Raw genomic sequence first — 20,813 nt, 5'->3', positions numbered from 1 at the left:
CCCTTCCCGTGTGGCTAGCAACCTAGGCAACTGCATTGCTCTCTCTGTGCCAACCTACTTGGCTCTTGGCCTTTTGGCTAAGGTTAAGTGTAGCCATGGGGTGGGCTCGCCCTGACTTTTTCTGTCTAACACCCTGAACTGCACTGTATCCCTTCTGAGGCCTAAAGAACAGGCTTCTTTCACAGGCCATCTGGCTTGCACACAACTTGCAAGTGGGAAAATGAGGGGTATCCCATTGTTATCGACCTTGCTAGGTAGTTAGCAATCTGTTACGCTCTCCTTCTCCAAAGGGGAGGAGCTAGCAATCGGTTATGCTCGCCTCCTCCAGAGGGGAGGAGTTAGTAATCTGCTGTCGCTCACTCCGCTAGGAGGGCAGAGTTAGCAAGCTGTTCTGCTATGCTCCTGAAAGGGGAAGGATTAGTGATATGACATGACCTGCTCCTCCAGAGGGGAGGAGTAGCTATCTGTAATTCTGTTAGCGAACTGCTGTAGATCTCCTGTAAGGAAAGGAAGTAGCAAGCTGTATCAATCTGCTAAGGAGTAGCAATCTGTTATGAATTAACTCTCCAAGGAGGAGGAGTTGGCAATAGGTATATAGTACTTCGCTATTGAGATAGCAATCTATCATGCGCCCCCCCCCCCAGCTACGGAGTAGCAATCTGTATATATATATATATATAAGCTGCTGGCAAGTCTCAGAGAAAGAGGAGTAGCTGTCTATATAATACTTCCGTGAGCGGAGTCAGTGGTCTGTAGTGGTTGGCTCCCACAAGGTGACAATAGTGAAAGGAATGACCACTTGGAGGATATGGTGAATCCCTGGGCTGATGGCAGATGACAGGGCCCCCAGGAGGAGATCCTGAGAGGAACCACCGGCTAGGCTAGAATATGAGATAAACACAATAGTTCTTTTTTTTTTAATTCTTTATTTATCCATTATTAAACAATTAGTTACATAAAAAACATCTTGTAACAAGAAACAATACAGATCAAAAAAGGAAAAAAAAGAATCCAAATCTGAAATTAGTCAACTTCCAATTTAAATATCATCATTTCTCTGTATTGAACAAATAGGAAATACAGGAGTAGTAAACTATATGGAGCATTCCACAAAAATCAATTACTAAACAATAGGAAACTGTAGGTATCCCTCCTCATTTACTTTCCTTTGCCTGACTTTCAATTCCCAACAGTGAACCAAGATGTTCAGGAATTGTAAACACATAATTATTACCCTTAAATTTAACAAAACATTTACATGGATATTTAACAGGAATTGTCCTCCCCCTCGATTACTCTCTTCTTATAAGTTAGGAACTTCTTCCTCCTTAATTGTGTGGACTTAACAAAATCTGGATAAATCCAGACTTTTTGCCCATAGAAGTTTTTCTCTCTATTTCGGAAAAAATTTTTTAATACATTTTCCTTATCTGATATGAATGCAAAAGAAATCAATAAAGTAGCTCGTTTATCACAACTTACTTCTTCCTGTGACTTCATCAAGAAGTCTGTTAAATTCATAGATGTATCAGTAACCCCTTAAACACAATAGTTCTTTATTAGACTGGGAGCTGGACCACCAGAGATGGCAGTAGTGAGTCGCTGTGTCCGGCAAGGCTGAAGTCCTTCTGATACTGGAATATAATCTCTGGGTCGCTAAGCTGTAGAGAGAGAATAGAAGTAGTGAGTAGACAGGGTATACTGGATTCAAGATGGTACACTCACAATAGTAGATGTCTGCAATGGTCTCTATGCCACAGAGAGTCTTCAGTACATTCAGGAACAGGAGCCGTAGGCAAGCACTGGTTCCCAAGAACAGTCTGTAATAAGAACTCACAATCGCTGTATATGAAATGGCTTCTAGAGTAGAAGAGAGTCTGTATAAGATTCTAGGAACATGGGCCCTCGTGGAGCGAGTACTGGTTCCTATCTGTAATCTTGCCAATGTAACTCTTGATCTCTGTAACTGCGATAACGTCTTGGATGGAAGGAAGTCTTCAGAGCAATAGGAATGTAGGCCCTCGTGGAGCGAGTCCCGATTCCTATGTAATAGAACTCACTGTGTTCACGTCCGCAATCGCTTCCAGGAAATGAGGAGTCTTCCGAGTGTTCTAGCAATCTGAAATCAAGAAGAGAGCATGGAGCCCCCGTGGAGCGGGTGCTCCTGGTAAGTTTGAAAAGGCCGAGCAGTGGGGACGGGTTCCCCGACTGACTCGGATCGTTGTTGCAAGTATCGTGGACTGCCGAAGCAAGTCCCGTTGGAGTTCCTTGCTAACTCGTTAGAGGTTAGCAATCAAAGACCTTTTAAAGTGCAGATGGATGACGTCACTACGGGGGGATGCCCCCGAGGTTCGCGCCCTTGCTGGTACAAAGTCTGGAGCACGTGCGCGCCCTTACGTCATCAGGAACATGGCAGATCTGTAGTGTCAGGCCAGCCCGGGGGAACCGGGACTATGGAGGCGGAGAAAAGCCGTGGCTGCACTGTCTGTCAGAGCCGAAGGGAGTCGCATCCCAGGTAGAGAGGGTGGAGCGAGGGGCGAGAAGAGGCACGAACGCAACACCCATAAAGGAATCCCTTCCAGCCCTAGAGGATTAATTATGGACCTAGCTGAGCTGCAGTGGCATTCAAAGTAGAAGATTCAGTAAATTCACATTAGCTTCCCTCCCTCTTGGCATAATCACGTTCCTTTTTAAGTGTAACATCGCTGTGAGGGTGACCAAGCAAAAGCTTCTGGGCTGGAGCAGTAAACTGCGTTGTCTCCAGCCCTTTCTAATGCAATATTCACTTTTATTCCTATAAACATCATCAGCATAATAATGGACTGCCTACTGTACCTTAGCAGTATTCTACTTACACACAGGGTTGTAGGCTGCCTTCCCTCTGGTCAGTGTGCCTTCGATCCCTTCTGGTTGGGTCAGAATAGTTTTACAGGAGCTGCCTCTCCTGGAGACGCAGGTGCTTCTTGAATCCAGCTGGGCTCACAAACTTATCCTGCCTCAGCTGGTCCCATCCTCTGGACTCTCCCTGCCCAGCAGGGTCCAACCCACAGAGCTCTCTCCCTCTGTGGGATTTAAGTTGGACCAGGTATCAAGCTTGGTCCTGCACAGGTTTAAAGGGGAAAATAGGGGCACTCTGTCACAATCCTTAATAAGAACATAAGATTTGCCATATTAAGTCAGGTCAAAGGTCCATGAAGCCCAGTATCCTTTTTCCAGCACAGGCCAATCCAGATCACAAATACCTGGCAGGATCCCAAAAGGTAAATAGATTCCATGCTGCTTATCCCAGGGATAAGCAGTGTATTTCCTCAAGACAACCTCAAAAATTGTTTATGGACTTTTCTTCCAGGAACTTATCCAATCCTTTTTTAAACCCAGCTATACTAATAGCTTTCATCATATTCTCTAGCAATGAATTCCAGAGCTTAATTAAGCATTGAGTAAAAAAATATTTTCTCCTATTTATTTTAAATTTACTAATTAGTAACTTAATTGCATATCCCCTAGTTTTTGTACTTTCTGAAACAGTAAATCTATTTGCATGCACCCATTCCATTCCACTCATTATTTTATAGACCTCTATCATATCTCCCCTCAGCTGTCTCTTCGCTAAGCTGAAGAGTCCTAACCTCTTTAGCCTTTCCTTATAGGGGAATCATTCCATCCCCTTTATCATTTTGGTCGCCCTTCTCTGTACCTTTTCTAATTCTGCTATATCTTTTTTGAGATGTGGTGACCAGAATTACACACAATTCTCAAGATGAGGTTGCACCATGGAGCGATAAAAAGCATTATGACAGTCTCTGTTTCAATCTCCATTCCTTTCTTAATAATTCCTAACATTTTATTTACTTTCTTGGCTGTCATCGCACTTTGAGCAGAGGATTTTCAACTTATTATCCATGATGATGCCTAAATCCTTCTCCTGAGTGATGACTCAGGTACAAAATTAGATTGTGAGCCCTGTGGGGATAGGGAAACACCTACAGTATCTGAATGTAATCCGCTTTGATGTACACTTTGAAGTGCCGAAAAGCGGAATATAAAAATCTAAATAAATAAAATAAGTAAATAAAATAAAGTGGAACCTTGCATTGCATAGCTATAATTTAGATTGCTCTTCCCTAAATGCTTCAATTTGTACTTGTCCAGAATAAATGTCATCTGCCACTTGTGTGCCCAGTCTCCCAGCCTTGCAAGGTCCTCTTGCAATTTCTTCCAATCCTCTTGTAATTTAAAAACTTTGAATAACTTTGGGCCACCTATAAATTTTGATCACCTCATTTGTTGTTCCTATTTCCAGGTCACTTATAAATATGTTAAAAAGCACCCCAGGGATCTGTTCTGGGACCACTGCTTTATAACATATTTATAAATAGATAACAGAGAACAGAGCTAAATGACCAATTTTTTTCTATTGAGAAAATGTTTTGCATTGAGAAAATTGACCATTTAGTCCTACTCTCTGTTTTCTATCTTTTAACCAGCTCCCAATCCACAACAGGATGTTGCTTCCTGTTCCCATGACTTTTTAATTTCTCATGGGGGACTTTATAAATGCTTTCTGGAAATCCAGATACACTATATCAATTGGTTCACCTTTATCCATGTGTTTATTTACACCTTCAAAAAATGTAGCAGATTGATGAGGCAAGACTTCCCTTAGCTAAATCCATGTTGGCTTTCTCCCATTAAATTATGACTATATGTCATATGACTGTATGATTATATGACTATGTGATTATATCTATATATTCAGTAAATTTGTTCTTTATGATAGTTTCTACCATTTGCCCAGCAATGACATCAGGCTTACTGGTTTGTAGTTTCCTGGATCAACCCTGGAACCCTTTTTAATAATTGGCATTACAGTGGCAACTCTCCAATCTTCAAAACCGTAGATGAATCTAAAGATAGTTTACAAATTACTAATAGTATGTCTGCAATTTCATTTCTGAGTTCTTTCAACACTCTGGAATGTATACCATCTGGTCCAGGTGATTTGCTACTCTTTAGTTTGTCAGTTTGCCTTATTATATTATCCAGGTTCACTGAAATTTTTCAGTTTCTCTGAATTGTCACCTATAAATATTATTTCTGGCATGGGTATTGTCTTAACTTCTGACTCACTCTGCCTTCTGATACCCTGGCCTTCGGTTTCTATTCAGCTGATAGGTAAATTTCTAGTCCACAAATTTACCCTGTTCCTTCTCCAGGGTGCAATGGCTTTCTACTCAGTTCCTCTCTTCTGTTCTGGTGAACTGGCTTAAGCAGATGCAGACCCAAGCTGTTCTGGCAGTTTCAAGTCTTTATAACACAAATTTGCTCCACTCCTTCCCCAGGGTGTAATAGCTTCCTATTCAGTTCCTCTCACCTGGACTGGTGAGCTGTCTTAACAGATGCAGTCCCAAGCCATTCCAGGAGCTTCCAGTCTTTATACCCCCAAATTAAATCAAACACCAGCTTCTGATTGAACGGAGCCACTCTTTAAACAATACTATAGAGTCTTTGCCATTGCTTCCTTCACACCTTGTAGCAGGCTTGTGCCTGTGGACCTGGTTCTAAAGGATCTAGGCCTACTTCCACTTTCCACCATAGCTTGCAGCTGAGGTTTAGAATTCCTCCTTTCCTCTCTGGCTGCAGGTGCATCCTCCCACGGCAGTGTTCTTACAAAGCGTCTTAACCTGCAAAGCTCCTTGGAGGATGTTCTTCCCGGGAGGTTTCCACCACTGGTGTCCTTGGTCCATGGGCCTCAGGCTCTTTCTTGGGGGCTATTGCTCACCTCCACCTCCATCCCTTCTGTCTCTTCTGCTGGTTCTAGCAGAGCATTTCCCTTTTCCATGTCCCACTTCTCCTTCTGGAAAATTCTTAACCTGCTCCCAACCCATCTGAGCGCCCTCCTCCCCGTGGTGGTGGTGTAGGACCCATGCAGTTACTCCCGCTACAGAGCCTCTGTGTCTTCATGGGAACAGAAGTCTCCCTCTGATTCTAACTCTCTCTCATTTCTGGGCTTCTTTCACAGGTTTTCCTTCCAGTCTGCCTCCTTGGACTGGCCAGGGGAATACTGTATAATATCCATCACATTATCTGCCTTATATCTTCCTCAGTAACCACTGAAGCAGAGAATTCATTTAGTTTCTCTGCTATTGCCTTGTCGTTCCTAAGTTCCCCGTTTTCCCCTAGATCATCTAGTGCTCCAACTGACTCTCTTTCAGCTTTCGAATGTACCTGAAAAAGTTTTTATTATGAGCTTTTGCTTCTATTTCAAGCTTCTCTTCAAATTCTCTCTTTGTTATTATGCTTTGCATCTGACTTGCTGGTGCTTATGCTGTTTCCTGTTTTCTTCTTTCCATTTTTTCAAAGCTGCTCTCTCTCACCTTACCTTTTAACCATGCCAGTAGTCGTTTAGCCTTCTTTCTACCTTTTGTAATGCGTGGAAAACATCTGGTCTGTGTTTCCAAGATGGAATTTCTAAACCAGGTCCATGCCTGCTATAAACTTTTAATCTTGGCAGCTGCTCCTTTCAGTTTTCTCCTAATACCTTTTCTCATTTTATCACAGTTTCCCTTCTGAAAGTTAAATGCTATTGCAGTGGATTTCTTTAGTGCCCTCCCTCCCGTTATTGAGTCAAACTGGATCATGTTATGATCACTATTGCCAAGTGGCCCCCCAAAACCATGAACTCTCGCACCAGATCCTGAGTTTCACCAAGGATGAGGTGTAAAATAGCTCCCCTCACCCACCCACCCCCCTATTGGTTCTGGTTCCAGCTGCTCCATGAAGCAGTCGTTTATTTCATCTCCTCAGCATGCCCTGATGTGACGTTCACCCAGTCAGCACCGGGGTAATTGAAAGCATCCATTATCACTGGGCAGCTAGGTTTTCTCTTATTTATGTTAGAATTCCATTGTCTGTCTGTTCATTCCCATGGAATTTCTATCCATACGGTTCTATTTTGCTTCCTGCAGAACTTTTATCCTCTGACTCCATGCCCCCTGTAACATAGAGTGCCTGCCCTCCACCAGTTTGATCCATCCTATCATTTGTTCCCTGGTGTTAGTGTCCCATTGGTTATTCTCTTTCTGCCAGGTCTCTTGAGATGCCAATTATATTTACCTCTTCATTCAGTGCTGTACCTTCTAACTCTCCCATCTCACTTTTTAGACTTCTAGCATTTGTATACAGTCATTTCAAAGTATGTTCTTCTTTGAATTAATAACCTACTTATCAGTTGATGGGGGTGATTTGGAGTCCTTCCTCTGTCTGCTTCTTACTTTAACAGCACCTGAGCCCCTTTTGCATTTATTGTGACCTCTCTATCAGAAAAGCCCCAACTGCCCTGTTTTGTTAGTTTTCTTCCAAGATGCATCATTCCGAACCATGCGCTCCTGAGCTACTGTCGGCTTCCCCCCCTTCAACTGGTTTAAAAGCTGCGCTATCTCCTTTTTAAAGGTTAGTGCCAGCAGCCTGGTTAAGGTGGAGCACATCCTTTTGGAAAAAGCCTCCTCTTCCCTAAAATGTTGCCCACTTCCTAAGGAACCTAAAGCCCTCTTTCCTGCACCATCGTCTCATCCAGCAGTTGAGACTCGGGCGCCCTGCCTGCCTCTGGGGTCCTGTGCATGGGACGGGTGGCGTTCCTGAGAATGCCACCCTGGAGATTCTGGGTTTCAGCTTTCAACCTAAGGGCCTAAATTTGGTTTTCAGAACCTCCCTCCTGCACCTTCCTATGTCATTGAGACCCACATCTACCAAGACAGCCGGCTCCTCCCCAGCACTGTCTAGAAGCATTATCTGTGTGATGTGTGAGGTCGGATACCTTCGCACCAGGCAGGCAGGTTACCACACGATCCTCACGCCCACCAGCCACCCAGCTATCTACATTCCTAATACTGCCACATCAATTGTATCTCTCCCTTCAGCCTCACTGAAAGCTATCAAGGGCTACAAGGATTCTCAAAAAGGCCCTCGAGGCTAATTTGCTAAGTGTTTCCCGCATTACTGAATTTATTTGACAATTTGGTAAGACATTGGCATTCCTTGGCACTCAGTGCAGGTGTTACTTTGTGGTTTGTCCAAGATCATGCAAGGGTTTACTTTCTCAGTTTTGAGCTGATTCTTGTAACCAATTTGCAAAGCATTCCCGACGCCTCATATAGAAACGATCCAAAAGTCCGCTCACAGCCTGGGCTTAGCTTTTTTGGGGATGTTTGACCTGTGCAGCTGCACGGGAAGTCGTGCTCAAGAGGACACCGCCGCTCCCTCCCTCCCCCACTCTTCCGCGTAACGTCTGCAAGCAGCAGACCCAGGAGCTCTGTGCAGTAGGGTGGGTGAAGGATCTGCCTGCAGGGTGAAGAAGAAGAGGGGGACGCTGCTGGACAGGAAAGGGGAGAGAAGAAGGGAGATGCTAGGCACTGCGGGGGGGGGGGGGGGGGGGGGGGAGAGAGCAGGCCAGAGGAGATATGGTGCTGGGCAGAAGATGGAGGAAGTGTGTGTGGATGGGGGGGGGGGGGGAGTGGTGGGTATCCTATGCTGGAGATACTGCTACTGTCAAAGGAGGGCGTGCTGTGCCAGAGCTGCTGCCAAAGGGTGGGAGCGTGCGCGCGCAGAGGGCATCAGTAAGCCTAGATGCAGTCCTCCTCACAGTCTTTGCTCCCTTGCTTTTTCCTACTCTGTGCTTATGTAGATATATTCTTCATCAGAGACACTCTCCACCTGCAAGTTCACCTAATTCTGTGCAGGAACTCCCCTGGGAGCTGTTAGAAGCTCGATCAGAGAACTGGGTGACTGGATTATACCAAAGGGGCTTGTTAACAGGGATTACACGAGCACTTCCTTTTGTTTTTCCCCACTGCCTTCTGTAGCTGCCTGTTTTGTAGGCACCTGACTGTAAGTGCCAAGTGGAAATAGGACCCTTGTCAATTTTTGGAAGGGGCTGATTTCAGTGCCTATCTTCCAAAGTTGGGCTCCTAAACCTTTGAAAGTGGACACCATGAAACAGTCAGGGTACTTAAACGATGAAGCAGGAGATTGCATTGTTAGAGGTTATATAGATTTTGTAAATCGGTTTAAAAATGTAGACAAAATGTACACTTTGCCTTAGTTGTGGATTTTCTGAATGCTAATGTCGACTGCACTGACCAAGCCTCAGTTCAGATCCCAATATTCTGTGCGGTTTATCGCATAAACAAAAGATTATTTTGCAATTTCCTGGATCAATAATATGAAATTAAATGTAATTAATTAGTAACCCTGTTGTTTATCTAGGAAACACGTCCTTTTCTGAATTTCTGATGTCAAATAGTTTTCCTGCAAGGAACTCGGAAAGAAAAGTCTATGGCCTTCAGAAGCTTATTCCCACCGTAGACACGATACGGTATTCTTTTCTAACGAGCCTCCTGCTAATGAATCAGCACCCGGTACTTTTAACAGGTAAGAAAAGGGGAATCATTGCCGAGGTGAGAGCGGGTGGAGCAAGCTGTGAAGCATCACAGGGATCCAGGTGGTGCAGCGCTCTCCAAGAAATGTAAAGAAAACAGAAACACAGAAGTCGCCGGACTGCATTTCAGTCAGTCTGGGATTAATCAATTTGGTGTGGGCAAATATTTCCAAGGTTGCAAAGGATTTCAGTCTGCATCTACCTTCTGTCCGATTGCAGGAACACACAGTAATTTCCTAAATAAACTTAAAATGGCAAATAGTTATACATTTAAAGGTGCTTAAGCATCTAAAGGGATAGCAGTGACTGAGATATGAAAGAGTAATATCAATAAAGCAGTTTCAAAGCTATTGCTCAGTGAGGGGGCAACAATCGAGCAAGCCAGTGGTAATTGTAAGCCAACAGGGCACACTATACCTCCAACGGCCTGCAAGCTAATTTTCAAGGGGGCTATAAGGTTAGACTCGCACAAGGACATATTATGGGGTCAATATTGAAAGCCATCTAGCTGGATAATTTGTGAGTTATCTTGCTAAATGGGGGCACTTTTCCAGCTAAAATGTAGCCAGATAACTACTCTGTCACGAAACGCTTCTTTTTTTTTTTTTCTGGGTAACCTATCCAATATCAATAAGAACATGTCAGCTAGAGAGGATTTTAGAAAGTGCTGGGGAGGAGCCGGCTGTCGTGGTACATGTGGGCACCAACGACATAGGAAAATGTGGGGAGGGAGGTTCTGGAAGCCAAATTTAGGCTCTTAGGTAGAAAGCTGAAATCCAGAACCTCCAAGGTGGCATTCTCTGAAATGCTCCCTGTTCCACGCGCAGGTCCCCAGAGGCAGGCAGAGCTCCAGAGTCTCAATGCGTGGATGAGACGATGGTGCAAGGAAGAGGGATTCAGTTTTGTAAGGAACTGGGCAACCTTTTGGAGAAGAGAGACTCTTTTCCAAAGGGATGGACTCCATCTTAACCAGGGAGTAACCAGGCTGCTGGCGCTAACTTTTAAATAAGTTTACTAGCATCAGTAGCTTGGGATATTCTTATTTTTTGGGTACTTGCCAGGTACTTGTGACTTGGATTGGCCACCGTGGGAAACAGGATGCTGGGCTTGATGGACCCTTGGTCTGACCCAGTATGGCAACGTCTTATGTTCGGCCATAAGGCGATCCTGACCCATGTTTATGCCAACTGGGTTGAATGCTGGCTGGATGATGCATGGTTGCCTGGCTGTGATAGGGTAGGTGCTCAGTCCTTTTGAGCAATCATTATTGATTATTGTGCCTTTGTAGAAGTTGGAGAGAGTATCTTTATCGAATGTAATGAGGGTGCATATGAATATCTGGAGCCCCATATTGCTGATTTATAGCAGGGTTTCCTCAGGATGCGACTCTTACTCGTTTACAGAGAGCTAATATTTTACTTTGTATAGAACTGCTCCCTGCCCTTCTGAGGTCAGGAATTGTTTGATCTTGAGTATTCATCTCTCTGATGTGCGGTATTATTTTTTAACCTATATCTCATCTTCTGTAAATATGATTTGCCCTTGTGTGAGTATAACCGTCTAGTCAGTCATATTTTAATAAATATTTTTCTGGGTTATTTTTTTCTGTTTGTTTTGTGGTAAAATCTTATGTGACCTACCCTGCTGATGGAAATGCCCTCTGTTAGAATGGTTTGTTGCATGTAAGCTGGTTATGAGATAAGTTGTGAGTATCTCATATTAGATTTTGCTTTGCCTTATGTCATCTTAGTTTATTGTATCATCAATAACTCCTTATTTTCACTGAGTCACAGCTACTGGGTTTTTTTTTTCTATTTCGGTCCATTTTTATTTCAGGATGCTTCTCTGGGAACTTCCAAATCCCCGGTAGTGTAAATCCATCAACAGTACGAAATCTTTTATTTGCCAAAAGCTGCGTTCATGCATCCCCCCCACTTCTCCTTTCTGCAACTCTCAATCGGGTCTCTCCTTTTGTGGCCTCACGGGTTGTAGAAGAACCAGTGGTAAAAGCAAACCTAGGTGGCAAATCTCAAATCGCTGTAAGTTTTGGATCTCTGTGCTTGGGAAGCTGTTTGGGATGGCGCGGCAAAGGCCATGTGACCGTCGGCGTGACTCTGCTTTGGAGAAGAGATTAGTTCGTTTGGGCAAATTACCCTTTTTTGACGTGTTTAGCTGGTATCTTTCTCTAACCTCTCCTTCTTTTAACCTGCCTGCTTATATTCTTTAGGAGAATCTGGTGTTGGAAAATCTACCATTATTCAAAGCATGCTGGAAGAACTTCAGAAACCAGAGGGATTACTTTGTCAACCAGGAACAATTTTGGGAGACGTCTTCTTGCATAGTGAAGCTAAAAAATCAAGGTTGTAATTTATGATTACTATTAAAATTATATTGCAATCATTGCCTTATTTTACAGTACATTTTATTTGATGTCTTTAATGCCTGGGAAACAACTATATATTTTCATGTTTGTTACCTTTCAAGGCCATTTTTCTTCATTGCAAGCTCATTAGCTCAAGATAGTTAATTACCTTGTTTGTATGCAAAGTATTCATAATATGAAGAATTATTGTTTGCAAGGAATCTTTCATCCAGACAGGATCCAGATCTGTTTTGCATGCATAGTGTGATTTAACTCTAGAAGTGAAACTTAAAAACAGAATATGACGGCAGATAAAGACCACAAGGATCATGAAGACTACTCATTTTCACTTCTTGATGCACACTGCAGACCTCTTGAATTCTGGGTGTACCTTCACTTTCCCACAATTAATAATCCTCTGTGTCTATCACATACACTCTTAAATTATGATAGTTTTGCCTCCATCTCTTCCACTGTGAAATATTTCCTTCTGTACACCATCTACCCCGTCAACATCTTACTGTAACCTGCTGTTTTACAATCTTGTTTTTTCACTGAAAAAAAAATGGGTTTTTTTTGCCTTATATCATATACTACAATATTTTTTTGGGTTGGGTTAATAAAGAGTATTACAACCTACAAAGATGTCTGGAAGTACAGTAGGAAGCCACCTCTAACACATCTGTTGTGGCTATATATTAGTATTATAGAAAAGTACTTTGGTTTTCTTTTGCGTGACCGTATTCTGACTTTTCATTCAGTTGGGTTGATGACATTTAGGGCAAGGTCTTAAACTGTAGTGCTGGGGGGATACAAAGAGATCTGGTTTTTAGGATAGACACAAAGAATATCCAAGAGATTTGTTTCCAAGGAGTGATTCTAATCGCCACAGTTTGAAACCACCTTATTTTGATTCACCAGGAAGTGAACAAAGAAATATTTTAAGAAGGATGACTGTGAAACACAGCATCATGAAGCTGTTGTAGTCAGCTGTTAAGATAAGTACTTAGGAAATAAAGTCTCTATTCTGCAAAGTACAGGTGTACAAAAATAATAATATGCACAGTATAAAATGTCCATGAGACAGAATTCAATATCCCTTGAGCCAATCCAAATATCTTTTCAGCAGCATGAGAAAAATCTGCAGGTCAGCACTCTCTCTCAAGGTGTCTGCGATTCAGCATTGAGGCTTACATAAGTAGAGGCAGAAAATATTCTAGAGTTAGGGTAACAGATGGGGTTGTGATGTCACTATGGCGATTGTACAAATACTAATCTGGTTAGCGGCAAGCCATCAGATGGTAGTGAGCCTTGTGAATGGTGAAAAAAAATCCTTTTGTTAAATTCACTAAGAATAGCAATCATGATAAGCAGAAATAAAGACATTCTCTATGGGTTTTCTTTTTCTTTTTTTTTTTTTTACAGACTTGTAGAGAATATTGATACCATAACGAGTGACAAGACAGGCTTATTGTTCTCGAGAGACACAGGTATAAACTGTCATTGTTTGCTTGGGCTAAAAATGATTTTATCATATGTGTGGAACTGGAGGTTGTGACAGAATAAGAGTTTCCTGCTTTAGGATAAATGCCGATGAAAAGACAAAATATATGAAGAATATATATCATTAAAAAAATGAAGGCAGGCATACACCTACTTTTCTAAAATAGAACACAGCAGCGTGATTTTCTGTGTCAGCACAACTAATTGTCATTTATTTTGACTCAGGGAGCTCTGATCATTATTGCTGATGTTTTTTATTCTGATAATTAGAAAATGGAATAAAGATAATGACCAATTAGAAGTAGGCGACGCAATGCAAAAAAAAAATGTTAATTCAGCTAGAGGTTTTCACATGCAAAACATATTTGGCAACCAGTTAAAAAAAAACAAAAAACAAAAAAAACTCAATATGCTCAAAGAAGTTTCAAAAATTAAACTCTTGGGGGTGAATTTTCAAAAGATGCGAGCGTAAAAAAAAAAAAAAATCACGTGCGCACATAAAATAGCACATACGCGAGTAGATTCAATTTTAAAAAGCACCACGTGCATGCGTAAATCAGGGACCACAAGTAAATGTGTGCGCTCGGCCAGGCTATCCTTCTAATGTGCACACAAGTTATAAAACGGCCGCGTATCTGGGCACGGGACAGCGCACATGCACCAAAGTGCGCCGGCGTGCCAGCTGGAAAGTTACTGTCATAAGCTGCTATTTTATAACCTGCCAAAGTGACGAGCAGAGGTCTTTTATTTTAATGCATTGCTCCTGCTCGGAATTGGTACAAGCGACTGTAAACATCTTTAAAGTGGAAAAAATGACAGGGTGGAGGTCTGGATGAAATGGGGGGGGGGGGGTGCTTCAGGCTGAAGAGCCAGGAGGGTCTGCACGAGTTGCCGATGGACCCAGTGACCTGGTGGACTAACTGATAAAACTGGTAACTTCATTGCCACGTGTAGGTTAGAACAGCCCCTGACTTGCACATGTAAAAGCTGACTTACGGTGGGGGGGGTTCTGTAAATGCATCTAAATAACGCGAGTAAAATCTGTTCACGTATCTCTTTAAAATTCACAGTACAAGTATGCAGGGATATCATTTGCGCACAATTATCGGGCTAAATACTGACTTATCCATATAACTTTTCGCTACTTAACGGACAGATTTGAACTCTTCCAAATAAAGAGTGCTTTCTTTTTAGACTTTTCTGCTAACTTACATAAGTCCAAAATGTGCTACTTAGACAGACAAGTGGTGCTTTTCAGACTGTCCAGCCAAGTGCTGCTACTTAACCGCAGAAATCTGAACTTATCCGGATAAGTGCCTCTACTTTTCCAGATAAGTCCAAACTTGCGTGGCTCGCCGTTTTTACATACACGAGAATGCGTGCACACATAGGTACTCGTATTTTGTAACCGCACATCTTTTGCACACAGATTATAAAATACAGTAGTAAATTTGCATGCTCCCATGTATGCATGAAAGCAGTTTTGAAAGTTATCCTCCCTGTTTCCAATATTCCTTGTTATATGCTTGCAGACAGCACTCTGTACTGAAAAGGCTAGCGGTGTCCCTTTTGGGCTTGATTTTCAAAGTGACTTAGGTGCGTAAAATCCTGTTTTATAAGTGGCATTTTGAAAATCAATCAGTGGCCAGTGTGGGTAAAAGTGCACATGCAACCCAGTTTCACGTGCATCTTTAAGTGTACTCAGGGAGATGGGGACAGAGTTGCAACTTACTTGCATGCAAGTTACCCTGCACAGGTTTACTCCCTTCTTGGAGGAGATGTAACCTCGTGCCAGATAATTTGTGTGCGTATGTTACGTTCAGTGTGTCTTGAACTAGTAGTGGGCCCTTGGGTCGTGGCGAGTGAAGACTCTGCCCACAGGGAGGAGCTCTGTGGGCCCTTACCACAACAGGCAAGGTCTCCGCAGTGATGGACAACAGCGGAAACAACTTTATTATATAGCCATTGGTGATCCGAGGAGCAGATCAATAGAGTCAGTCCCGAGAGAGTGACCTGCAGCTGGTCGGTTCGAGTAGTAATCCTCAGCGTGGAGTAGTCCGGTGAGTACCTTCTCTAGGCGTTGCTTGTGCTGGCAATTCCGGTAGTGGTCCGCAGCGCAGGGTAGGCCGGAAGCCGATGAGAAGTAGCACAAGACAGGAGGGATCTGGTAGTGGCCTGCAAGCGGGGTAACCCGAGGATGTTTAAATCATGTTTAAAATCATGAGAGGTCTAGAACGGGTAGATGTGAATCGGTTATTTACTCTTTCGGATAATAGAAAGACTAGGGGGCACTCTATGAAGTTAGCATGTGGCACATTTAAAACTAATCGGAGAAAGTTCTTTTTTACTCAACGCACAATTAAACTCTGGAATTTGTTGCCAGAGGATGTGGTTAGTGCAGTTAGTATAGCTGTGTTTAAAAAAGGATTGGATGAGTTCTTGGAGGAGAAGTCCATTACCTGCTATTAATTAAGTTGACTTAGAAAATAGCTACTGCTATTACTAGCAACAGTAACAAGGAATAGACTTAGTTTTTGGGTACTTGCCAGGTTCTTATGGCCTGGAATGGCCACTGTTGGAAACAGGATGCTGGGCTTGATGGACCCTTGGTCTGACCCAGTATGGCATGTTCTTATGTTCTTATGGCTCTCCGAGGAGTGGATAGCCCTGAGTGTGGCAAGGCCCCAAGGAGTGGGTATCTAGGTCACCCAGTAGTATAGCGAGACGGAGTCCCAGTGTGGCGGAAATAGCAGGACAGGAATCCTTGCTAAATCGTCTTGAAAGAAGTCAGCTGAGTTTAAGTATGGTAGGCGGATGACATCATGCGGTGGGGATGCCCCCAAGGTTCCCGCCATGACGCATTTAAGAAGGGGCAGTTGCGCACGCCTTAGGTAACCTCGGATGTAAGATGGCTGCCGGGAGCGCCCACGCCGTCCCGGGCACGCCATGAGGGTCGGCATGTGGAAGCGGAGGCTGCCATTCTGCCCAGACTTGGAGCTGCACAGAGAGAGGAGGTGAGCAGCAAAGGTCGCAGCCGCCTGCGACTGACGGGCGCAAAGGCGTTCTTGGCCAATTACCCAAAGATTCTCAAAGCAATCATGCGCTTGTAAATTTGCTTTAAAAATACTCAAACCTGCATGTGCAATGTGCATGCAGTTTTTACTGCTAGGCATGGAGTACTCCTGGGGGAATTCTGCGCTACTGTGGAGCGCAGAATTTGCGCAGAATTCCCCCCTGCGCAGAATTGCCAAATTCTGTGCAGAAAATAGCAGAGGAGACCCCGGCATGCCATTAGCAGCAAAAAGAGAAGGCCCCCGTGTGCAGTGAACGGACTGTGCTTCGCTCAAGGCGAAAATGGAAGGCCCCCGTGTGCCACGAATGGCGTGCCTGGCCTTCATCTTCGCCGCGAACGGAGCGCATCCTGCGGCACATGGGGGCCTTCCCTTTTCGCTGCAAACGCCACACCAGGCCTTCACCTTCGCTGCGAATGGAGCGCGTCCCGCGGTATGCCGGTGAGAGAGAATATGTGTGTGAGAGAGGGGAGAGTGACAGAGAGCATGGTTGGCAAGAGGGAGGGTGGTGAGGGTGAGAGAGAGAGCATGGGAGGTAAGAGAGGATGGGTGGGGGGATGCTTGAGTGTGGGTTTCAGAGAGAGGGAGCCTATATGAGGGGAGGGGGATGCCGGTGAGAGAGAATGTATGTGTGTGTGAGAGAGGAGAAGGGGGTGTGGGGAGGGTGAGAGACAGCTTGGTTGGTAAGAGGGGGAATGTTGGAGATGCTTGAGTGTGGGTTTCAGAGAGAGGGAGTCTATTTGAGGAGATTGTGAAGGAGTGTGTATGTGTGTGAGAGATTGGGAGCTCGTGTGTATGTGAGAGTGCTAGCCTGTGTGAAGGGATTGTGTATGTGTGAGACAGAGCCTGTGTGAAGGAGTGCATGAAAGAGAGACATAGGTAGCCTGTGTGAGGATGTATGTGTGAGAGAGAAAGGGAGCTTGTGTGGAAGTGTATGCAAGAGAGAGGGCCCTGTATAAGGGGATGTGTGTGTGTGCAAGAGAGTGAGGGAGCCTGTATGAGGGAGTGTGTATGTGTATTAGAGAGAGAGGGAGCATGTGTGTGAGAGAGGGAGGGAGAGAGGGAGCCTGTGTGAGGGGCAGTACTGAGAACAAGGTCAAACTCTGGGACTGGCAATAGAACGGAAGGGATTGAGCCTAGAGTTGGAGGGGAGAGATACTGGCAGGTGGAGGAGTAGGGGCCTGAGAAGGCAAAGTGGCCAGGGGAGTAGGGATAGCTAGTGGAAGGGACACTTACAGTGAATTTCTAGGGAAATTCTGCTCAAAATATTTAAAATTCTGCAACTTTAAGTAATAACTTTTTTCTGTAATAATTTAAAATGTAATTACTTAAAGACTATCATGTAAATTGTGTTATTTTGACCAATATAAAGTTTGCAGAATTTTCAGTTTTTGTGCGCAGAATTCCCCCAGGAGTAGCATGGAGTTGCAAAATGTGCTTCAGTGGTAACTTTCTGCATAAAAGGTTTCATTTCACTTATTAAAACTGTATGTACTGCTAGTAAAATATGTTAACCAAGTGAGTCTACAAACCAAAACATAAAATGAAAATTAAGCAAACACAAATAAGAACAAAACATGCAATCACAACATACTCATAAAAACAAACAGACCGATGCAATATAGTGCGCTCAGCTGAGCGCACAGCTTTACAAGTGCTTGGATGCCTGTCCAAAACCCCACATGCAATGAAGGGATCAGCGCATCCAAACCAGCGCAAAGCTAATAGCGCTCATCACATGTAAATTCATGTTAATGAGGCTATTACCTATTTTCCCCCCGATGCAAAAAAAAATAATTGTGCCTGATGCGCACATTTTTACTCTCAAAAATTAACACCTGCCCCGGAGCAGGCGTTGATTCTTGAGGAGCCCCAAATGTTTACAGAAAAGCAGAAAATACTGTTTTTCTGTAGTTTCTCTGACCTAATATCCTGGCAATATTAAGTCAGAGGAATCGAAAAAGGAGAGAACCATAAAAAAAATAAATAGTGTTGCTGACGGACAGGTTAGGAAAATGGCCGCTCAATTAATAAGCATCCATTTTCCTAACCCGCTGACAGCCACCGTTCCTGGGCACCTGATGCCGAGGAGGCCCTAGGGATGCAAATTTTCCCCAGCCACCTCCCTTTTACCGCAGCAGTCCATTTACATATTAAATCGGGTGCCTGGGAGAGATGGATCGGCACGCGATAAGAGAGCAGGCGCTCAATCATGAGCGCCCCGTTTAGCGCGCGCCGATATTGCATCGGCCCGAAAGACTGAGATTGCACAGGGACTACCGAGTAGACATCAAAGAAGGCCCAAGTGCCACAAGCCAAAATAAGACTGGCAGAGAGTTCCAGCACATGCCCCAGTTATACCAGGACTGAGGGCTCAGCAGACCAGAGGAAACGTTATTACACCGGCAGCCACCTGCAGCTTCCAGGATAGTGACCTGGCAGAAAATCCCCACTGATCACCTTTCCTAATGCTTGAGGTGTCAGAAAAGCTCTGATTTGCTTTATGGTAGGGCTTACACCTGAAGAGCAAAATACTGGTTACATAAAGAATTCAGATTTTAAAAAAATTATAGCTAAAAAAAAAAAAAAAAAAAAAAGCAGTCCTACCAAAGCTGCAGCCCCGTTAACATGTTGAGGAAATGTTATCTCGGGCAAAGCCAAGTAGAGCTTGACAAGGCACAACGTGTCGCATAACTAAATCCCTGTTGTTACAGCTCCGAGGACTCCAGGGGGCCCACCTAACGAAACTGCACATAACCTTTCTCAGGCGTCCGGAAAATTAAAGAGTATTACAGCCTCCGCGGTACAGTTTGGTGCCCATACCACCGCCGCCAGGAGCCAGGCCAAGATTCTGCACAAACTTGTACGGAGAGACAGAGACACTCTTGGAGCGCCGAAATTTCAAAAGGTAAAAAGACGTGTGAATCTTCGGCCGTGCGTGCAGCACAGAGGCTCTGCGGCGCCCACCATAAACCGAAATGCAGGAAATAGGAATCACTTTTTCTCTTTAGCACCTCCCTTTTTCTGGAAGGAGCATCCATCGTGCAAGATGGTACTACAGCTCCTTCTCCAAGTCCCTATAATTTGTAGTCTTGATTCAGAGACCGTCATCAATCAACGTATGGTTTATGTGATTGTGGATACCTATTACCAAAGAAGTGGTGTGAGTAGACATCTTTAAAAGAAATGGGGTGGGTGTGGGGGTTTCTCTTAGGGAGACAGTTGGGGCTTGTAGACTTGGCTAAAGCCGTAGTTAAGGGCTTTTGGTCAGGAAATTAGAGGCCATTCATCTGCTGTCCTCCTCCTGCCTCGTCCTAATGTCACGAGATCTCTTGTAGTGCATTCAGGAGACACCGATATTTCATAAAGGCGCTAATATACCTAAAAGGGTGCAATAAGGTCCCACAGCTTGAACGTATCGTTGATTTTAACTTCTTTGATCAGTGCAAATGACTCTAATTTGTCAATTTGGATATTGTTCATTTTTTCACTGGTACAAATGTGGAACAGACATCAATGTTGTGAATAGTAATATGATTACCTCGTTTCAGTTTTTCCACTGATTTTTTTCCATTTTATTTTATTTTATTTTTTTTTGAGGTGGTGGTATTTATTGATGATCTGAATATGCCAATACCAGAACAGTATGGGGCCCAGCCACCGCTCGAGTGGATCCGGCAGTTCTTGGAACTGGGAGGGTTTTATGATGCTAAGCAGCTTGTTTGGAAGGTACGCTATGGCGCCGAGGTTTTCCTTGTCACTTGTATTTACAAACTAATCTGTAGCCTAATACAAACCAGATTGTTCCGTTTTATGCCAAGTAGTAACCGATATGTATTTAAGCAACATTAAGGGTCAGACCTAAGGAGCAGGCAACAAGTTCCCAAGTCTATTTGCTTGCACAATTTCGAATCAGCACATCTTTTGCCCAAGATTTTAGTTTCTTGCAGCTCCTAGAATGGAAAAATAAATTTCCAGAAAAAATTCAAACGTGCAAGCAAAATAAACTTGTGCAAAAAGCACTGTGGGACTTTTGTTCCCAAAGGCTAAAGATTTAAGTTACAGGAAATTCGAGGTTTGGCCAAAAGACACGGCCATATCGAAACTAACACAGGATAACATAACATTATGTCAATTGTAGGTGCACTTGTCTCTCTCCGTTTGGCTTTAGTAGAAGGAGCAAGGGGCAAAGAATGAAGCTTCACTTAAATGACACGGACACCCAGGAACGTAAATAAGACGACTGGGCAAAAATGTTGCTGCACGTTTTTGTGCATCGCTGGATGTGCAAAACATTTGTCTTCTTGTTCGTTTTTTGCCTCTTGCCAGCTTCATGCCTTTTGGGCAACCCTTGTACAATTTCCAAAATGTGCAATAACAAAATCTTTGCAGTAGTTTCTGTTTTTAAGGAAAATGTATGCTAGGTAGTATGCTAGTTCTT

General features: G+C 43.7%; 1 protein-coding gene across 2 annotated transcripts in view; it reads left to right on the top strand.

The window, feature by feature from the left end:
• Window positions 1-20,813, top strand: part of DNAH14 (dynein axonemal heavy chain 14) — a 461,040-nt gene that overhangs the window by 249,346 nt on the left and 190,881 nt on the right. For both annotated transcript variants that reach the window (XM_029593090.1, XM_029593089.1), the window contains exons 45-49: window positions 9,265-9,429; window positions 11,664-11,796; window positions 13,224-13,288; window positions 19,087-19,280; window positions 19,973-20,101. In XM_029593090.1, the coding sequence (XP_029448950.1) occupies window positions 9,265-9,429; window positions 11,664-11,796; window positions 13,224-13,288; window positions 19,087-19,280; window positions 19,973-20,101 (686 nt within the window). The remainder of the gene's footprint in view (window positions 1-9,264; window positions 9,430-11,663; window positions 11,797-13,223; window positions 13,289-19,086; window positions 19,281-19,972; window positions 20,102-20,813) is intronic.

Source organism: Rhinatrema bivittatum, chromosome 3, assembly GCF_901001135.1.
Source record: "Rhinatrema bivittatum chromosome 3, aRhiBiv1.1, whole genome shotgun sequence".
NCBI lineage: Eukaryota > Metazoa > Chordata > Amphibia > Gymnophiona > Rhinatrematidae > Rhinatrema > Rhinatrema bivittatum.
Note: the sequence above shows the minus strand (reverse complement) of the source record. Positions and strands in the feature narration are given on the sequence as shown.